The sequence below is a fragment of the Pinus tabuliformis genome, chromosome 8, assembly GCF_031772625.1.
Source record: "Pinus tabuliformis cultivar Carrire ecotype Pingquan chromosome 8, CPIR1, whole genome shotgun sequence".
NCBI lineage: Eukaryota > Viridiplantae > Streptophyta > Pinopsida > Pinales > Pinaceae > Pinus > Pinus tabuliformis.
Window position 1 is genome coordinate 572,169,301 of NC_142294.1, and position 19,630 is coordinate 572,188,930.

General features: G+C 36.5%; 1 protein-coding gene and 2 pseudogenes across 1 annotated transcript; all 3 read left to right on the forward strand.

Annotated features, from left to right (window-relative positions):
• The first annotated feature begins 2,477 nt into the window (after positions 1 to 2,477).
• Positions 2,478 to 4,263, forward strand: LOC149236757 (uncharacterized; annotated as a pseudogene).
• Positions 4,264 to 4,528: 265 nt separating this feature from the next.
• Positions 4,529 to 9,854, forward strand: LOC149236758 (uncharacterized). The gene is made up of 3 exons (XM_089369021.1): positions 4,529 to 4,630; positions 8,051 to 8,635; positions 9,552 to 9,854. The coding sequence occupies exons 1-3, from the start codon at positions 4,529 to 4,531 to the stop codon at positions 9,852 to 9,854; spliced, it is 990 nt and encodes a 329-aa protein (XP_089225147.1).
• Positions 8,648 to 9,551, forward strand: LOC149236759 (putative protein phosphatase 2C 11 pseudogene; annotated as a pseudogene).
• Positions 9,855 to 19,630: the final 9,776 nt, after the last annotated feature.

A 19,630-nucleotide genomic window follows, 5' to 3' on the forward strand; every position in this document is an offset into this window, starting at 1 on the left:
TCCTAAATAATTCATTCTAGCAAAAATGGGTCTCTCCACCTATTCCTTATGGTAGACTCCCTCTGTCCCTAATTTCTTCCCTTCCAAGGCTTCCTTTTGCCCCACGCCCCGATGAATAATAATAAATATATGCCAAAAATGGATGGGTTTGCAGGTTTGAACCCACGACCCATCCAATTGAAAGTGACTTTACAACCACCTAACAATCACGATGCGAGGAGGGCACCCACTGTAGACTTTGCTTGAGGTTTTATACTTAAGGATTATTTACAACTAGAGGATCATTGTTGACTTTGCTCGAGGTTTTGTAGTTAAGGAACCTTGCAGAAATAGTAGAACCTGGCCCCACAAGAGGGGCATTTTTTGAGACAAATATTCCATGGGAATATTTCATAAAATATTCCCATGTAAAATTAGTGAAGAATTTTTGAGATTCTCTAGAGGGAAATTTTTGAAGTTGTCACAATCATGCCAAGTTGATACTCATTTTTCTTAGTTTTTTGCAAGGAATGTGATGGTATGATCAAATTCTTCATCTGAGTAGCATAGTTTCACTTTTCTTGCAAAAGAGAATCTTTGAGATCCCTGGGGAGCCCAAATTTGACCAAGTGAGAAGGGGGTCAAGTTTACAATCATATTTCATGATTTTTCGCCAGGAGTTCAACCATGCAGTCTATTTCTTTAGCAAACATGTGCATTTTTATGCCATCTCCAGAAGTGGAGATGTAAGGTGTCATTTGTAAATTGTTTGAATTTTTTTATTTCACTGAAGATTAATGAAAGAGGCCTCCCCACATTGAGCAAGGCCTAGAGACGTAACCTCCACTAGGTGAAGTCTCTCATCAACTTGTTTTGTACCTTCTTCCTCTCATGGTTGTATTTATTTCCGCTTCTTTTATATGTATGCATTCATGGTTACATGCTCTTTTATATGCAATTTCATATGCATCGTTGAAGTGAAAAGATCCAGATCACTTGTGTAGGAGAGTAAGACTTTGAGTCTAGAATGCATAGTAGAGTGTATTTACTTTAGCCATGCATACACCCTAGAGTGAAATATATAGCCATGTATCATCATCATTTTATCATTGGGTCAAGATGCTTGAGGATTCATTGTGATAGGCTTGCATACGAGGAAGAGTCATTGGTCTTAGTCATGCATGGGAGAGGCTCTCTTGTAATGTTGCATCCATGCATGGGAATTTTAGAGTCATTGGTGTAACTCCTATATGCACTTGTATATATAAAAACATGGATTTTAATATCCCTTGGTTGAGCCATACATGAGAGTCATTTGTTGGGCATGCATAGTAGTGGATTATAAATTTCTGTAATGTGAGAACATGTGTGTGCAATATTATAGCATTGTACTTTATTGTCTCTATCATTCGGTCAGTTGGTCATGTAATCGCAATAATAGGTATGTATTGAAGAGTCATATTTTAGCCATTGGTCTTCAATATAATTTATATAGCCATGTGATATGTATATGAAGCTTTGTACTTTCATTTGGGTATAGTTGGTTGAAGTCTCGATCTAGTTTGTGGCCTCATGCATGTGGCAAGGAGAAAATGGTGGCAGTAAATCCTCTTGAACAACATCTTGGATGAGATGTTTGCAACCCCAATACATGTTCAAGGGGAGTATGTTCAACATAAAGAAGGCATGATGTTGTCTTTTTTTGCAAGTGGAAATGATTTTACTTAATTCTAATGACTATCTTGCATATGTTGGAATCTGATATGATTTCATTAACAAAAAATTGGTATCACTCTTTTGTATTCAGTGGTTTCATCATAGTGCTTCAGTGAATATTTGACCACCCTTTTACATTGATGTCAAAAGGGGAGAGTATCACAACCACTAGTAGAGAGTGAAGACCAATAAGTTATTAGTGATTAAGATCAGTTTGATGGAATAGATGAAGGTTTCCATCAATGCCAAAGGGGGAGAATGTTTGAAACATAGTGTTGGCATTAATGTCAACCCTGGAGCAAGTTGTGTTAGCATTGATGTCAACATGCTTAAATACCATGTTATCACTCAAGGAAAAAAAAAAATCTAAATTGTTCACATCAGTTCGATTGTTTGTCAAAGCGTTGGTGTCAGTTTTGGGTCTAGTCTTTTCATCTAGTTTTAGAGTCTAAACAGTTTGAATAGGAGTCTTGTTAAGAGTCTTATTAGTAATTCAAAAGGGGTCAATTCTCTGTTTTAGTCTATCATTGGTCTAAAACTCGTTTCAAAGCTCGTATGTGCAACGAAACGGTCTAGGTGATTTCGTAGCGCAAAACACTGATTTTGCACTGGCTGCGCTACAAAATCAGGGATTCGTTCGGATCCATAGCAAATCTCACCCAGCTGTCATATTTATCAAAATTCGTTGTGTTTACATCATCAATTATCTGCTCATATACTTTGCATGTCAATTCAACCGCTTACCCTCATCGTTAGGTCGTTAGGTGTCTTGGTACTAGAACATGTTTGCAGCTGTACTTTGCTTTGCAGTTTTGGTCGTTCAATTAGGCTTTTCGAAATGGTATCAGAGCAATTGGGGAAATGTCCTTCTAGGTTTTGCATATGTTCTTTGGATTTGGGGCACTCTGAAACTATTCCTTGTAAACAATCTTGAGCTCAGTTTTAGTTTTCCAGTGGTCTTGATCCAATGCATTTTCATGAGTATCCTATATCGTGTTCCATTCTGCATACACATATTCTCAAGAGCGCTTGGTATGGGAATGCAAATTTTTTCCATCTTGGCAAAAGGTAGCAATAGTGAAGCTCCGTTTCTTCTTCTATTACTTTTCGTTGATCACACAGTTGGGATGCTTATTGCTTTTGTTTTAGACTGAGAATGTGGATATAGCTTCTTCAACTCACTGGCCCAATTGCTCCTGAATGACGTAACTCAAAGTGGTCCACATGAGCAATTATTTACGCTACGTTTACTTAAACAAGTGCCAAATCTCATAAACATCTTATCAGGTATCCTGAATTTGAAAGTCACTAAGAAAAAGGAACTTGATGAAAATATCTATCAGTAGGCGGTTCTAAAATATCTTCATACACAAGTTTTGAAGAGTGAGGCCTACACAAATGGTGATTTATGTGGAAGTCTTCGAAGAGCATTTTACAGGATGGATGAGATGATGCGTGGGCAAAGGGGCTGGAGGAAATTAGCTATACTTGGGGATAAGTTCAACAAATTCACTAGCTTATTAGAGGGATTTATTTGGTCTTCTCCAAGAAACATAGAGAACAAAGATAAAGATCAAGAAGATGACTGGGCATTTGAACAGGGACCACATGCTGATTTTTCTAGGCCAACTCTTGGAAGCACAGCATGTGTTGCATTTTTTTAAAATAATCAGCTTATTGTGGCAAATGCTGGTGATTCCCGTTGTGTCCTCTCAAGAAAGGGTCAGGCATAAAACTTGTCACGAGATCACAAGCCAGAGCTTGATATCGAAAGAGATCGAATTCTTCGAGCTGGAGGATTCATTCATGCTGGACGTATTAATGGAAGCTTAAATTTGGCAAGGGCTATTGGAGATATGGAATTCAAACAAAACAAATTTCTCCCTGCTAAAAAATAGATTGTAACTGCAAATCCATATATAAATGTTGTGGAGCTATGTGAGGATGATGAGTTCATTGTCTTGGCATGCGATGGAGTCTGGGATGTCATGTCTAGCCAACAAGTTGTGGAATTTATACATGAGCACATTAATGTTGATGATAAACTTTCAACAGTCTATGAAAAAGTGCTTGCCAAATGTCTTGCGCCATCAACAATTTTAGGTGAGGGTTGTGATAACATGACCATCATCATAGTGCAGTTCAAGAAGAGATCTGAAAATAAATGCAGCGGAAACCCTGAATTATCATCTTGAACTTTGTCATGAAATTGAGATTTCATGTATATGTATTTACTATTTAGATACTACTGCTTCTTGTTCATAGCTACACAATGCTCCCCGCAGGGATCTTGGTGTTTTCGTTGGTGGATTTTTTGGAGTTTCTGGCCTGAAATCCAATCGGCCTCCTGTTATAACAAACACCACCATATCTGCCAACAATTCGTCCAGCAAAATTGGATTCTCAGATACTTCATTTGTTGATTCTTGGCCATATAGCTTAGGTGTTTTCATATCCCCCAGAGTAGACAACAATGTGGATAATATACTAAGTGCAAGCGTTGGATCCTATTCATATGTGAATTCTGATTCGAAATTGCACAATCAAATCCATTCTAGGGCCATTTGAGTTTTCATCGTTGTCTATTACTGAGTAGATTATTTTCTATTTAGATCTTCAACTGCAAGTGTTCTCTTGTGGGTTTCTTTTACCCTATTAAAAGATGAGACGTGTTAATGTCGTGCTTGTAAATATTTTGTACTGTGGTAGTTAGATGCAATCTGTAAAAAGCTTATGCTCGAATGATTATGGCTTTCAATTTAGATTCTTTGAAAATCAAGCTAAGCAGCTTTCCTCATCCATTGCAAGTGAGGCAGTGACAGAGATTGAGACGATGCAGACTTCTTTACTATTCACGTTGCAAGAATTCCATGGAGGGGTCTACCGAAAGATGGAAATACAGGAACAATCCACAGGAGAAGCAGTCCAAGGAAGAGTAACCAAGCCATCATGAAGAATACCTGCAGCTAAAAGATATCACATAAGCAAGTAAGGCTGAGTCCAAAGTTTTGATGAATTACCTCTTGAAGTTTACCTTTGAAGAATGGTGTCCATATATTCAGTTTGGACAGCTTCATGACAGTTGAAAAAGCCATTGCAGAAAAAGAAAGACTCAAGAAAGTAAAATTTTGATCCTAACTTGTGTCTTTGAAATTACATAGCAGTTTCGTAGCGCGCTACGAAACTGCTCTAGCTGCACAATTAAAGCTCAATCAACAAATTTTGAGGGATCAGGGGGACATTTTTGAAAGGAAATCTCATAAAAGATCATTTACATTGTGTAAGCAATTAGCCGCGGCAAAACAAGCGGGAATAAGTTATATGAACTTTAAACTTTTTGTTATACCAATGAGCACCTTTAGTATTGTAAATGACCTTTAAATCAGCTTTAAAGGAGTTTTGTCATCACACAGGTTTATGGGAAGGCTTACAGCTCATGAAGGACATGGCACTAAAATAGATTGTTGACTAATTAAAGAAGATGGTTAATTGGTTCCGAATATCTTTAAAGAAACCAAACGCATAAAAACAGGGGCAGTTTCCTACTTCTCAGCAGCAGTGAAGAGATAAGACAGTAAGGGCCAGCAAAGAGCTTTAAACATCCATCAAGGCTAAATCTGAAGGAAACCACTTGTCAGAGAATGAATCTTGATTGTAATAAATGCTATGTTCAGCATGATGTAGAATTAGACTCCTAATTGTCTTAGGTTTCTAAACTTCCAGTTAGCAGTTGTTGTATTTAATAGTTTGTTAAAGTTTGAATAGGTGTCATATCAAGCATAATTCAAGTTCCCCTCATGTTGGAGGAGGAATCTCAGCTTTGTAAAAGAATTCTATATATAGGAGATAGAGCAATGTACTAAGGGTTGGAAATTTATTGAAAAAAGCTCTGATATTTGGCTTTATGTAAAGACTCTGTTTCTAGTAATACAGTACTGGCTTATGCTTCTCAAGAATCATAAAGAATTCAATGTGATGAATGTATTTTGTTCTCTGTTCCTATTTTCTATAGTGTTATGAATATGTGATTACTTAGAAATCACTAATAGTGCTCTAGTTTCCTTCATATATTCGTAAACTGTACTGGCCTTCTATGTGTTTGGTGTGCTCTACATATGTTGAATTCTGAATGCCTTGACTTCTATGCAAAGCCAACCCTAATGTTAATACTGAATCATATCTGGCTCCATAAGCCCAATGGATACTTGCTAGTTGTGTTTCCACCACTCTCATTTTTTTTATTTGTTTCACAAGAGTTAGCCATCTTAATCATAATAAAAAATCGTTAAACTTTTGAGAGAGCCCTCTCAGGTTGGGGAGGCTAAGCCTCAGCCTAAAGTAGGTTTGAAATAGTTACTTGAAGTCTTCCTGGTCTGCAGCCTTCCAGGGTCTGATTTTGAGATAACATTTTGGTGCGTCTGCCGGGAGTCTGAAGATTATTCATTCCCGAAATCAAGAAGCTAAACTTCTGAAGGTAGCAGGAGCTCAGAAAGTTTTTGAGGCTTCAAACTACCTTGGCAACTCCACACATCGAATAAGAAATTGGATGGTGACTCTACTGCTAGAAGATCAGTAGCTTGATGAAGTTTCAAGATGAGTTCCACTGCAAGAATGAATGCCAGGTATGCTCCTATGAATCGGTCTCATATCCCTAGTTTTCCAAATCCTATGCCAAAGGTTGATTGGTTAGAGGATCTTGCGATATTCAAAGATGAAAAAAAAGACAATGCTGCTCTTCATTTGGTTAGGTTTCATATGCATGTACGCAATCTTAAGGTTCAGTTTTCTGAGGATTGTCTCATGAGGATGTTTATGACCACTTTAGAAGGAAAAGCATGGTCTTGGTATAAAAGTTTGGAAAACGGTTCAATATATTCACTTGCTAGTTTTCATGATGAATTCTATGAGATGTATAAAGAGTGTCATCCCTTCTTGTTGTTGGTCCAAGATTGTTATAAACATTCTTTGAGTCTTATTCAATATTTGGAGGATTGTTATGATGATGATGAATTTATGGATGAAGAAATTTTAGAGGCTCTTCATAACAATACATTTCAACACCAAGAAGAAAGTATAACATCCCATGAAATGCAACATGAAAATCAACAGGGGTTTACTTATGAAAACCATGTTCAATCCTCTGATATTGATGTAGAGAGGCAACAGACTTCTCAGTCTTCGAATCATAATGAAGATGAAAATGATTACACACAACAAGAAGAAATACTGAAAGAAATTTTTTATGACCCTTAGGCAGAGGAAAAGGTTGTTCATTTTTGTGATTCCTTGTAGTAGCTTGCATCGAAGAATGATCTTTATAATGAAAAAAATTACATTGTTTGTGGTTATCATTCAGAAAGGCAGTTGGATAGCATATCAAAGAAATCGTGTGTGGCTGAGAATCAATTGTCTAAAGATGTAGAATGTTATGATGATCATCAAAATAACCATGTCCTCTTTGACCCTATAAATGAATACATGGCCAAGCTTTGCACACCAATTTTTCATTTTCATTTGCATTATGAAGAGCAGGTATATTATGAGTTGATTTGGTCATCTCACTACCATGGTTATTTTGAGGTTGAATGCAGTCAAGAGCCTCCAATATCAGAAAGGACAATTGATTGGCTTTATTGGAAATATCATGTTGCTTGACCTAAAGTGGAAATTGCAGCTAGTAGGTAGGTAGGAAAATGCAAATAAGCTCAAGGTTGACTGAGCATTTTTAAGTAGATGTAGATTTCTTTCTCCTACAGTGATAATCAAGCTTAAGCCCGAGGTGAAGGCCCAAGAATCTTGAAGGGGATGCTTGTCAAGCAATTGTCTGTTTGTCATAAGAGGATAAAGCACTGAACCTGCGAGTTCTTAGCGTACTACAGGAGCACACCATCCCAAGTGGAGCCACTGTTATCACTCAAGAAAAAAAAAATTCTAAATTGTTCACATCAGTTCGATTGTTTGTCAAAGGGTTGGTGTCAGTTTTGGGTCTAGTCTTTTCATCTAGTTTTAGAGTCTAAACAGTTTGAATAGGAATCTTGTTAAGAGTCTTGTTAGTAAGTCAAAAGGGGTCAATTCTCTGTTTTAGTCTATCATTGGTCTCATATCTCACATGAATATCATATGTCGAAACTTGTTTCAAAGCTCATATGTGCAACGAAACGGTCTAGGTGATTTCGTAGCGTAAAACACTGATTTTTCACTGGCCGCGCTGCGAAATCGGGGATTCATTCGGATCCGTAGCAAATCTCACCCAGTTGTCATATTTATCAAAATTCGTTGTGTCTACATCATCAATTATCCACTCATACACTTTGCATGTCAATTCAACCACTTACCCTCATCGTTAGGTCGTTAGGTGTCTTGGTACTGGCACATGTTTGTAGCTGTACTTTGCTTTGTGGTTTTGGTCATTCAATTAGGCTTTTCGAAATGGTATCAAAGTAATCGGGGAAATTTCCTTCTGGGTTTTGCATCTGTTCTTTGGATTTGGGGTAGTCTGAAACTATTCCTTGTAAACAATCTTGAGCTCAGTTTTAGTTTTCCAGTGGTCTTGATCCAGTGCATTTTCATGAGTATCCTGTATCATGTTCCATTCTGCATACACATATTCTCAAGAGCGCTTGGTATGGGAATGCAAATTTTTTCCATCTTGGAAAAAGGTAGCAATAGTGAAGCTCTGTTTCTTCTTCTGTTACTTTTCATTGATCACACAGTTGGGATGCTTATTTCTTTTGTTTTAGATGGAGAAGGTGGATATAGCTTCTTCAACTCACTGGCCCAATTTCTCTTGAATGACGTAACTCAAAGTGGTCCACGTGAGCAATTATTTACGCTGCCTTTACTTAAACAAGTGCCAAATCTCAAAAACATCTTATCAGGTATCCTGAATTTGAAAGTCACCAAGAAAAAGGAACTTGATGAAAATATCTATCAGAAGGCGGTTCTAAAATATATTCATACACAAGTTTTGAAGAGTGAGGCCTACACAAATGGTGATTTATGTGGAAGTCTTCGAAGAGCATTTTACAGGATGGATGAGATGATGCATGGGCAAAGGGGCTGGAGGAAATTAGCTATACTTGGGGATAAGTTCAACAAATTCACTAGCTTATTAGAGGGATTTATTTGGTCTTCTCTAAGAAACATAGAGAAAAAAGATAAAGATCAAGAAGATGATTGGGCATTAGAACAGGGATCACATGCTAATTTTTCTGGGCCAACTTCTGGAAGCACGGCATGTGTTGCATTTTTTTAAAATAATAAGCTTATTGTGGCAAATGCTGGTGATTCCCGTTGTGTCCTCTCAAGAAAGGGTCAGGCATAAAACTTGTCACGAGATCACAAGCCAGAGCTTGAGATCGAAAGGGATTGAATTCTTCGAGCTGGAGGATTCATTCATGCTGGACGTATCAATGGAAGCTTAAATTTGGAGAGGGCTATTGGAGATATGGAATTCAAACAAAACAAATTTCTCCCTGCTGAAAAACAGATTGTAACTGCAAATCCATATATAAATGTTGTGGAGCTATGTGAGGATGATGAGTTCATTGTCTTGGCATGCGATGGAGTCTGGGATGTCATGTCTAGCCAACAAGTTGTGGACTTTATACATGAGCACATTAATGTTGATGATAAACTTTCAACAGTCTATGAAAAAGTGCTTGCCAAATGTCTTGCGCCATCAACAGTTTTAGGTGAGGGTTGTGATAACATGACCATCATCATAGTGCAGTTCAAGAAAAGATCTGAAAATAAATGCAGCGAAAACCCTGAATTATCATCTTGAACTTTGTCATGAAATTGATATTTCATGTATATGTATTTACTATTTAGATACTACTGCTTCCTGTTCATAGCTACACAATGCTCCCCGCAGAGCTCTTTGTGTTTTCGCTGGTGGATTTTGTGGAGTTTCTAGCCTGAAATCCAATCGGCCTCCTGTTATAACAAACACCACCATATCTGCCAACAATTCATCCAGCAAAATTGGATTCTCAGATACTTCATTTGCTGACTCTTGGCCATATAGCTTAGGTGTTTTCATATCCCCCAGAGCAGACAACAATGTGGATAATATACTAAGTACAAGTGTTGGATCCTATTCATATGTGAATTCTGATTCGAATTTGCACAATCAAATCCATTCTAGGGCCATTTGAGCTTTCAACGTTGTCTGTTACTGAGTAGATTATTTTCTATTTAGATCTTCAACTGCAAGTGTTCTCTTGTGGGTTTCTTTTACCCTATTAAAAGATGAGTCGTGTTAATGTCGTGCTTGTAAATATTTTGTACTGTGGCAGTTAGATGCAATCTGTAAAAAGCTTATGCTCGAATGATTATGGCTTTCAATTTAGATTCTTTGAAAATCAAGCTAAGCAACTTTCCTCATCCATTGCAAGCGAGGTAGTGACAGAGATTGAGACGATGCAGACTTCTTTAGTATTCACGTTGCAAGAATTCCATGGAGGGGTCTACTGAAAGAAGGAAAGATAGGAACAATCCACAGGAGAAACAGTCCAAGGAAGAGTAACGAAGCCAGCATGAAGAATACCTGCAGCAAAAAGATATCACATAAGCAAGTAAGGCTGAGTCCAAAGTTTTGATGAATTACCTCTTGAAGTTTACCTTTGAAGAATGGTGTCCATATATTTAGTTTGGAAAACTTCATGACAGTTGAAAAAGCCATTGCAGAAAAAGAAAGACTCAAGAAAGTAAAATTTTGATCCTAAGTTGTGTCTTTGAAATTACACAGCAGTTTCGTAGCGCGCTACGAAATTGCTGTAGCTGCACAATTAAAGCTCAGTCGACAAATTCTGAGGGACCAAGGGGACATTTTTGAAAGGAAATCTCAGAAAAGATCATTTACAATGTGCAAGCAATCAGCCACGGCAAAACAAGCGGGAAGAAGTTATATGAACTTTTTGTTATACCAATGAGCACCTTTACTATTTTAAATGACCTTTAAATCGGCTTTAAAGGAGTTTTGTCATCACACAGGTTTATGGGAAGGCTTACAGCTCATGAAGAACGTGGCACTAAAATAGATTGTTGGCTAATTAAAGAAGATGGTTAATTGGTTCCGAATATCTTTAAAGAAACCAAACGCATAAAAACAGGGGCAGTTTCCTACTTCTCAGCAGCAGTGAAGAGATAAGACAGTAAGGGCCAGCAAAGAGCTTTAAACATCCATCAAGGCTAAAGCTGAAGGAAACCACTTGTCAGAGAATGAATCTTGATTGGAATAAATGCTATGTTCAGCATGATGTAGAATTAGACTCCTAATTGTCTTAGGTTTCTAAACTTCCAGTTAGCAGTTGCTGTATTTAATTTGTTAAAGTTTGAATAGGTGTCATATCAAGCAGAATTCAAGTTCCCCTCATGCTGGAGGAGGAATCTCAGCTTTGTAAAAGAATTCTATATATAGGAGACAGATCAATGTACTAAGGGTTGGAAATTTATTGAAAAAAGCTCTGATATTTGGCTTTATGTAAAGATGTTGTTTCTAGTAATACAGTACTGGCTTATGCTTCTCAAGAATCATAAAGAATTCAATGTGATGAATGTCTTTTGTTGTCTGTTCCTATTTCTACAGTGTTATGAATATGTGATTACTTAGAAATCACTAACAGTGCTCTAATTTCCTTCATATATTTGTAAACTGTACTGGCCTTCTATGTGTTTGGTGTGCTCTACATATGTTGAATTATGAATGCCTTGACTTCTATGAAAAGCCAACCCTATTGTTAATACTGAATCATATCTGACTCCATAAGCCCAATGGATACTTGCTAGTTGTGTTTCCACCACTCTCATTTTTTTTATTTTTTTCACTAGAGTTAGCCATCTTAATCATAATAAAAAATCATTAAACCCTTGAGAGAGCCCTCTCAGGTTGGGGAGGCTAAGCCTCAGCCTAAAGTAGGTTTGAAATAGTTACCTGAGGTCTTCCTAGTCTGCAGCCTTCCAGGGTCTGATTTTGAGATAACAGACCATGTGCATAAGTTTCTCTGATGATTGATAGAGGTATGATGAGGTTGTATAGGTATTATAGGTGCCTAAGGAAGTGTTGAAGAAGTAGAAGAATTTTTTGGGAAAATAAAGTTAAAGTTTACCTAGTTACAAGAAGTGGTGTGATTTTCCTTGAGTCACAGAGAGGCACTTTCCTAGTGCTACGATATGCTCACATTATTCCTGTGCATTTTTTTGCATGATGGCAGTTTGGTGCTAGCGGCACTCTCCTGTAGGTGGAGAAAAATACATCCACACACAAATCCATTGTAATTTCCCAAGGTAGTAATGTAATAGTGGAATGGTTAACTTGCCAACGTAGAGTGTGTGAACATGATGATTTATTTGACTATGTTATAGTGGCATTGATCTAGTCTACTCATTGATTAAAGCTTAGTGGTTGATTTGGTTAAGGGAGTGGATTGCATTGATCATATTGATCTAGTATTATGGTTAAATGATCTTGGAATGTATTTATCCAAAGGTTATATTTCATGAGGTGTGATGGTGTGATTGTGTGTGAGATATGATGAAAAGTTGAAAAGCTAGTGCACGATCCTTGTGCAAGTATGAATAATATTTTCCTGTAGGTACGACCGCAACAATTTAGACCTGATGATAGAGATACTTACGAATATATTATATGTATGTCTAGTTTTGAAGTGTGTGCTTGTCAATGTGACAATGCACAATATAGGATTGGTTGTTAATGCATAAGTGGCTATGATGTAGAGTGCATATGACAGAGTATGGTTCGTTGGTGTGAGTGAACAAAGCAGAGTGTGTGGACTCATAGCATAAGACCTTGATCTAGTGCATATGTAAGAGTGCCAATGTGTTGAGATAGAGGCTCAAATGTTAGTTGATGTGTGTTGGAAGGTTTGTCAGATCATTTTCTAGTGGAGGAGTGTGCATGGGTTAGAGTAGTTATGTTTATGTGCTAATAGTGTGTTGCAAAGGTGACATCTTTATATTGTAGACATTTTTTGAGTTATGGATGAGTCTTATGTTGTTTTTCATTGTGTATGAGCCTAGTGTATATGTAATCTAAGTAGAATTCTTGGGTTTAGTATATGAGAACCTGAATGTATGATGTTGAGTGAGTCTATTTAGTGAGAAGGTGGACAAGAATTTTGTAATGCAAATTAATTTCATTAAAGTCTTATTATTTGTTGTTGGTGAACTAACATATTATTTTGAGTGAAAATAATGATATGTGATGTTGTTGTAGTAGTTTGTATGTTGAGTGAGGTAGATTGTCAGTTTTTAGCAGATGATGTGCAGGGTATGGTCATGAAATTAATTGTATGAGAAAAGTATTATGAGTTAGAGTGATGTTCATGAGGTTTATTGGGTTTGATGAGAAGTGAGTATTGAGATTGATTGTATGAGAAAATATTGATCGAGAGAGATTGCATGCAAAGTTTGTATTAGTTATTGAGAGAAAGAGTCATAGTGGTTCCAATGTGAAAATGGGATGAGACATGGCCTATAGTGTTTTACTTTGTCACATGTGGACCCAGTGTAAAAATTTTGAAACATGGTCCACATGAGCTTGAAGGTTGGGGACTTCAGTGAGGCAAGTGGTGCCTTTTTTATTTCGGGTGCAGTGGAATCCTTCAGGTTGTGGCTTAAGAACTTGGGAGTAGTGGCTTCCATCCAGTGGTGGGTGGAAAAACTATTGGGTCTTAGGGCATACACCGGGTGGTGGCATGTAGCGGGTAGTGTCTTACATAGTTATGGGAGTGTGGCTTCTAGTGCGTGGTGGTATGCATAGTTCAAGATGTGGTGGATTTCATGAGGTAGTGGCCTAAATCAAGTATTTTCTCGCATGATCACGAGTTATGGCTTGCATGCTGATGGTGTCTAATCATATGATGATGTAAAATAATATTTTTAATGATAAGAAGAATAAGATGAAGACAAGCGGATGGTGGTTTTTCTCCTAAAAGGGTTTCCACCTTATATCTTGTGTTCATGTGTTAATGTGTTGTTATTCATAGTTTATTTGGTCTTATGTATTGATTCTCATGGTTATATGCTTATGATGTCTGCTTAGATATAATTTTTTATTGTGTTGTTATCGTTGTATAATCAGTTAATGTGAAATAAAAAGGAAAAAACGGTTAAATTGATCCATATTGTATAATATTTATTGACCACCCCTCCTCTTAGTATTGTCAAGCTTCCAACATTTACCACTGATTTCTTCTAGGATTGTTAGAAAATTCTTTGGTATGATGTTTTTCAAGTAACAAAAGACTCTCAATGCTGCTCCTTTATCTTAACAACACTTAATTCTACCTTTATATCTCTTATTCCCAAAAAAATCCCGCATTGATTCTACTTCATATTTTAGGCCTATTTCCCTATGTAATGTTATCTCTAAATTCATCCCCAAATTTATTGCAACTTGACTAAACCCCATTCTCCTCATACTTATATCTCTTGATAAAATTAGTTATCTGGAGGAAAACAATTATGGATAGCGTAATACTAGCCCATGAACCATTCACTCACTTAATTCCAATAAGTCTCCAGGTATGCGCATCAAACTTGATATGCCAAAATCATTTCAAAAATTAAGCTAGAAATTTATTTTTCACAAACTCACTGCTTTTGGGTTTCTAAAATGATGGGTTCATTGGGTTCTTACCCTCATTTCCTAAATAATTCATTCTAGCAAAAATGGGTCTCTCCACCTATTCCTTATGGTAGACTCCCTCTGTCCCTAATTTCTTCCCTTCCAGGGCTTCCTTCTGCCCCACCCCCGAGAGGACTTCATCAAACTTAACTTTGAAGGGGCCTCGAAAGGAAGTCTAGGTGAAGCAAGTTATGTTAGATTATTTCATAATGCTAATGGAAAATTTCTACATGTTTATGTAGGTTCCATAGGCCTTAACACTAATAATGTTGCTAAAACGTGGGCACTAGAGAAGGGTCTCTCAATTGCTATCTACAAAAAATTTTACAAGCTCGATGTTGATGGAGATTCAAATATCATTATTAATAGCTTCCACAAAATCCAATGTCAATCAGATCCTTCTAAAGCCTCCAAGAATTGGAGGTTGGAAGCTCAAATAGGTAATATCACAAAACTCTTGGGAAAAATTAGAGCTCCCCTCCTCTATCATGTTCACATAGAAGGAAACAAATTGGATGACAAGCTAGCCAATTTTGGTCTCAACGTAACAACTCATCCACTTGACTTGGATTCGAATGAGGATATTTTGTAATACATTCAAACTCGTTGTGAAGATCTAGCTATGAAGGATGTTATCCCCTAAGGAGGCTTCCAAGGAGCGAGAGTTCCCCCCCACCTTGATATTATGGTATTACCTCAAAATTTCAACATACATAAAATAAATATATCATTGTTTATGCAAAAATTGGTTTCAATCTGCCGCTAGGAAAACCAGATATGTTGATCGTTAACTGAAGTTCAAGTTATGTCAAGTCAAAACATCTAATACTTAGAAACAACTAAAATTACCATATACTTGACTACAAAAGGAAATAAAATAGGTTCCAGATGGCATAGAATGAAATCAAGTGTCTGAAGGTGTAACTGACACTGGGTCCTAAACATTAGTATTAGTTCGAGAATTAGGTTTTCTGTCACACCAAATGTGGCTTTCCAGATGAGATAGCCGAGCATCTAAACTAACAAGGTAGGAGCATTAATACCATTGCACCTACTTGATTTCACTCAAAGAGGAGATGATATCATTGTTATATTTATGCTTTTTCTTCAAGATCTTACCCATAAAAGTTTTAATCTACCACTGGAACTGAATGGAGTTCAAGTATTGGCTCCATATTCCTGTGGTATGACCAGGGTCAACAACCCAATTTGTTACCTCCACTTGGATTTCCAAGTCTAAATAAGCTTGAAGGTCAACAATTATGAGGGATTGAAGTTGATAGATTTCTTCATGAATTTTATGGGGTGTGGCAGAATGGAAGATGGTTTTAGCTTCTTGGGCGACATGGAATTGGGCTTGAGGCCTTCGTAGAGGGCTTATGCCTACATCCCCCTAGTGCTTGCACTTTCGCTACCAAGGCATAACACACCAGAATGGAAATTTCTAAGTTGGATAGCTTAACCACAACAACATGGGACTTGGAGGAATAAGGCTGAGAAAACTTGCAAGGCATGAAAACCAAAGGAGTCTATAAAATGAGGGTGGGAAAGGCCAATATATAGAGAAGAGAAAATACAAAGAGCCAACAGATGAAATTATTTTAGTAGGGCCTGGAATATACCAGGAGAAACCATAATCTTGGCCACAACCTAACTGAGTTGAATTTGAGACCAAGCCAATGAATATCCACCAATAAGAAACAAAGCCAGAGAATAAGATTAATGATCCATATGGATAAGACAATACCCCGAATTTTCCAGCCCATCAAACCTAGATTGACAAAGTCTTGTGTTCAGAAGGAAGAAAAATGTCATAGGTTCCTATAGCTACTAGCTTTGAAGTAGCCAATGAAGTGCCGAAATTTGTGATATCTCTCTATCCAAAGGTTGATTCATGATCAGTGGTCAGCTACCAAATTATGTGCTATAAACCTCCAAACCTAGAGACTATTATACCTTGCATGCAAGCATATGTTAATTCTAGTCCATTGTAGATGCTAACAATCATGCCCAATTGAAAGCCCATGAATTACGCCATGACTCTTAGAATTTTCCACCACACAAAGACCTTTATCTATCAAAGGCCTAATAGAATTGCCTAATGGAATTATCTCACCTGTGGTGGGTGAAAGGTCCAAGCATACCAGAAAATCTAGGGAGTAAGCTCTCCCATTATAGAGGATTCAAATGAAGGAAGGATTGATATTGGAATGGGGATAATGTATGTAGTTCGTATGTGTGTTGCACAGGGAGGGTTGGCCATGCCACCCACACCCTTGAATGTTGTAGGAGGTGATGAGGTGGCAGGCTGCCCCTGAGCTCCAACATCCCATCAATAAACACCTCGATCAAGGGTATTTATAATAAATTTGAAATTGAAATAAATTAATATTAATTATAATTTATATATTTAAGCATTTTATTTAGCTAAATATATAAAATGGTAGAAAAATAATTTTATAATAAAAAATTATTTGTGATCATAAATTATAAAGAAATAATCTACTACAAAAATTTAACACAAAAAATTCACTATAGTATCTAAATTGAATAAAGTTTTTCTTAATTGTGCTCTACAGTCCAATATAAGATGATGTTGGAGTGGTGTAAGTGTTTCTAAACATACAACTTAATTAAAAAATAATATAAAGCCTAGTATTGAGTAGTTGTTGTAGTCTTCGTAAATGAGTGTAAACATTTAAATGTTGGCTCAATAAATAATAAAAAGTTAAAACTAATAAAAATAATAAAATTTGATTTCTTATATGTAATTTTGTTTTTATTAATAAAATTAGGAACAATTTTTTAAATAAAAGAAAACCATAATATACATATTACAATAAGATATATAAAGTATAAATTAATAAGACTACGCCTATTAATTTATACTTTATATATCTTATTGTAATATGTATATTATGGTTTTCTTTTATTTAAAAAATTGTTCCTAATTTTATTAATAAAAACAAAATTACATATAAGAAATCAAATTTTATTATTTTTATTAGTTTTAACTTTTTATTATTTATTGAGCCAACATTTAAATGTTTACACTCATTTACAAAGACTACAACAACTACTCAATACTAGGCTTTATATTATTTTTTAATTAAGTTGTATGTTTAGAAACACTTACACCACTCCAACATCATCTTATATTGGACTGTAGAGCACAATTAAGAAAAACTTTATTCAATTTAGATACTATAGTGAATTTTTTGTGTTAAATTTTTGTAGTAGATTATTTCTTTATAATTTATGATCACAAATAATTTTTTATTATAAAATTATTTTTCTACCATTTTATATATTTAGCTAAATAAAATGCTTAAATATATAAATTATAATTAATATTAATTTATTTCAATTTCAAATTTATTATAAATACCCTTGATCGAGGTGTTTATTGATGGGATGTTGGAGCTCAGGGGCAACCTGCCACCTCATCACCTCCTACAACATTCAAGGGTGTGGGTGGCATGGCCAACCCTCCCTGTGCAACACACATACGAACTACATACATTATCCCCATTCCAATATCAATCCTTCCTTCATTTGAATCCTCTATAATGGGAGAGCTTACTCCCTAGATTTTCTGGTATGCTTGGACCTTTCACCCACCACAGGTGAGATAATTCCATTAGGCAATTCTATTAGGCCTTTGATAGATAAAGGTCTTTGTGTGGTGGAAAATTCTAAGAGTCATGGCGTAATTCATGGGCTTTCAATTGGGCATGATTGTTAGCATCTACAATGGACTAGAATTAACATATGCTTGCATGCAAGGTATAATAGTCTCTAGGTTTGGAGGTTTATAGCACATAATTTGGTAGCTGACCACTGATCATGAATCAACCTTTGGATAGAGAGATATCACAAATTTCGGCACTTCATTGGCTACTTCAAAGCTAGTAGCTATAGGAACCTATGACATTTTTCTTCCTTCTGAACACAAGACTTTGTCAATCTAGGTTTGATGGGCTGGAAAATTCGGGGTATTGTCTTATCCATATGGATCATTAATCTTATTCTCTGGCTTTGTTTCTTATTGGTGGATATTCATTGGCTTGGTCTCAAATTCAACTCAGTTAGGTTGTGGCCAAGATTATGGTTTCTCCTGGTATATTCCAGGCCCTACTAAAATAATTTCATCTGTTGGCTCTTTGTATTTTCTCTTCTCTATATATTGGCCTTTCCCACCCTCATTTTATAGACTCCTTTGGTTTTCATGCCTTGCAAGTTTTCTCAGCCTTATTCCTCCAAGTCCCATGTTGTTGTGGTTAAGCTATCCAACTTAGAAATTTCCATTCTGGTGCGTTATGCCTTGGTAGCGAAAGTGCAAGCACTAGGGGGATGTAGGCATAAGCCCTCTACGAAGGCCTCAAGCCCAATTCCATGAAGCCCAATTCCATGCCGCCCAAGAAGCTAAAACCATCTTCCATTCTGCCACACCCCATAAAATTCATGAAGAAATCTATCAACTTCAATCCCTCATAATTGTTGACCTTCAAGCTTATTTAGACTTGGAAATCCAAGTGGAGGTAACAAATTGGGTTGTTGACCCTGGTCATACCACAGGAATATGGAGCCAATACTTGAACTCCATTCAGTTCCAGTGGTAGATTAAAACTTTTATGGGTAAGATCTTGAAGAAAAAGCATAAATATAACAATGATATCATCTCCTCTTTGAGTGAAATCAAGTAGGTGCAATGGTATTAATGCTCCTACCTTGTTAGTTTAGATGCTCGGCTATCTCATCTGGAAAGCCACATTTGGTGTGACAGAAAACCTAATTCTCGAACTAATACTAATGTTTAGGACCCAGTGTCAGTTACACCTTCAGACACTTGATTTCATTCTATGCCATCTGGAACCTATTTTATTTCCTTTTGTAGTCAAGTATATGGTAATTTTAGTTGTTTCTAAGTATTAGATGTTTTGACTTGACATAACTTGAACTTCAGTTAACGATCAACATATCTGGTTTTCCTAGCGGCAGATTGAAACCAATTTTTGCATAAACAATGATATATTTATTTTATGTATGTTGAAATTTTGAGGTAATACCATAATATCAAGGTGGGGGGGAACTCTCGCTCCTTGGAAGCCTCCTTAGGGGATAACATCCTTCATAGCTAGATCTTCACAACGAGTTTGAATGTATTACAAAATATCCTCATTCGAATCCAAGTCAAGTGGATGAGTTGTTACGTTGAGACCAAAATTGGCTAGCTTGTCATCCAATTTGTTTCCTTCTATGTGAACATGATAGAGGAGGGGA

What these genes read in the sequence shown, in the direction of transcription:
- LOC149236758 (XM_089369021.1), top strand. Translation starts at nt 4,529, where the DNA reads ATGCAGACTTCTTTACTATTCACGTTGCAAGAATTCCATGGAGGGGTC. An exon ending in GAGAAGCAGTCCAAGGAAGA is followed by an intron (nt 4,631 to 8,050) that starts GTAACCAAGCCA and finishes TTAGGTCGTTAG; the next exon opens with GTGTCTTGGTACTGGCACAT. An exon ending in AAAATATCTATCAGAAGGCG is followed by an intron (nt 8,636 to 9,551) that starts GTTCTAAAATAT and finishes TCCTGTTCATAG; the next exon opens with CTACACAATGCTCCCCGCAG.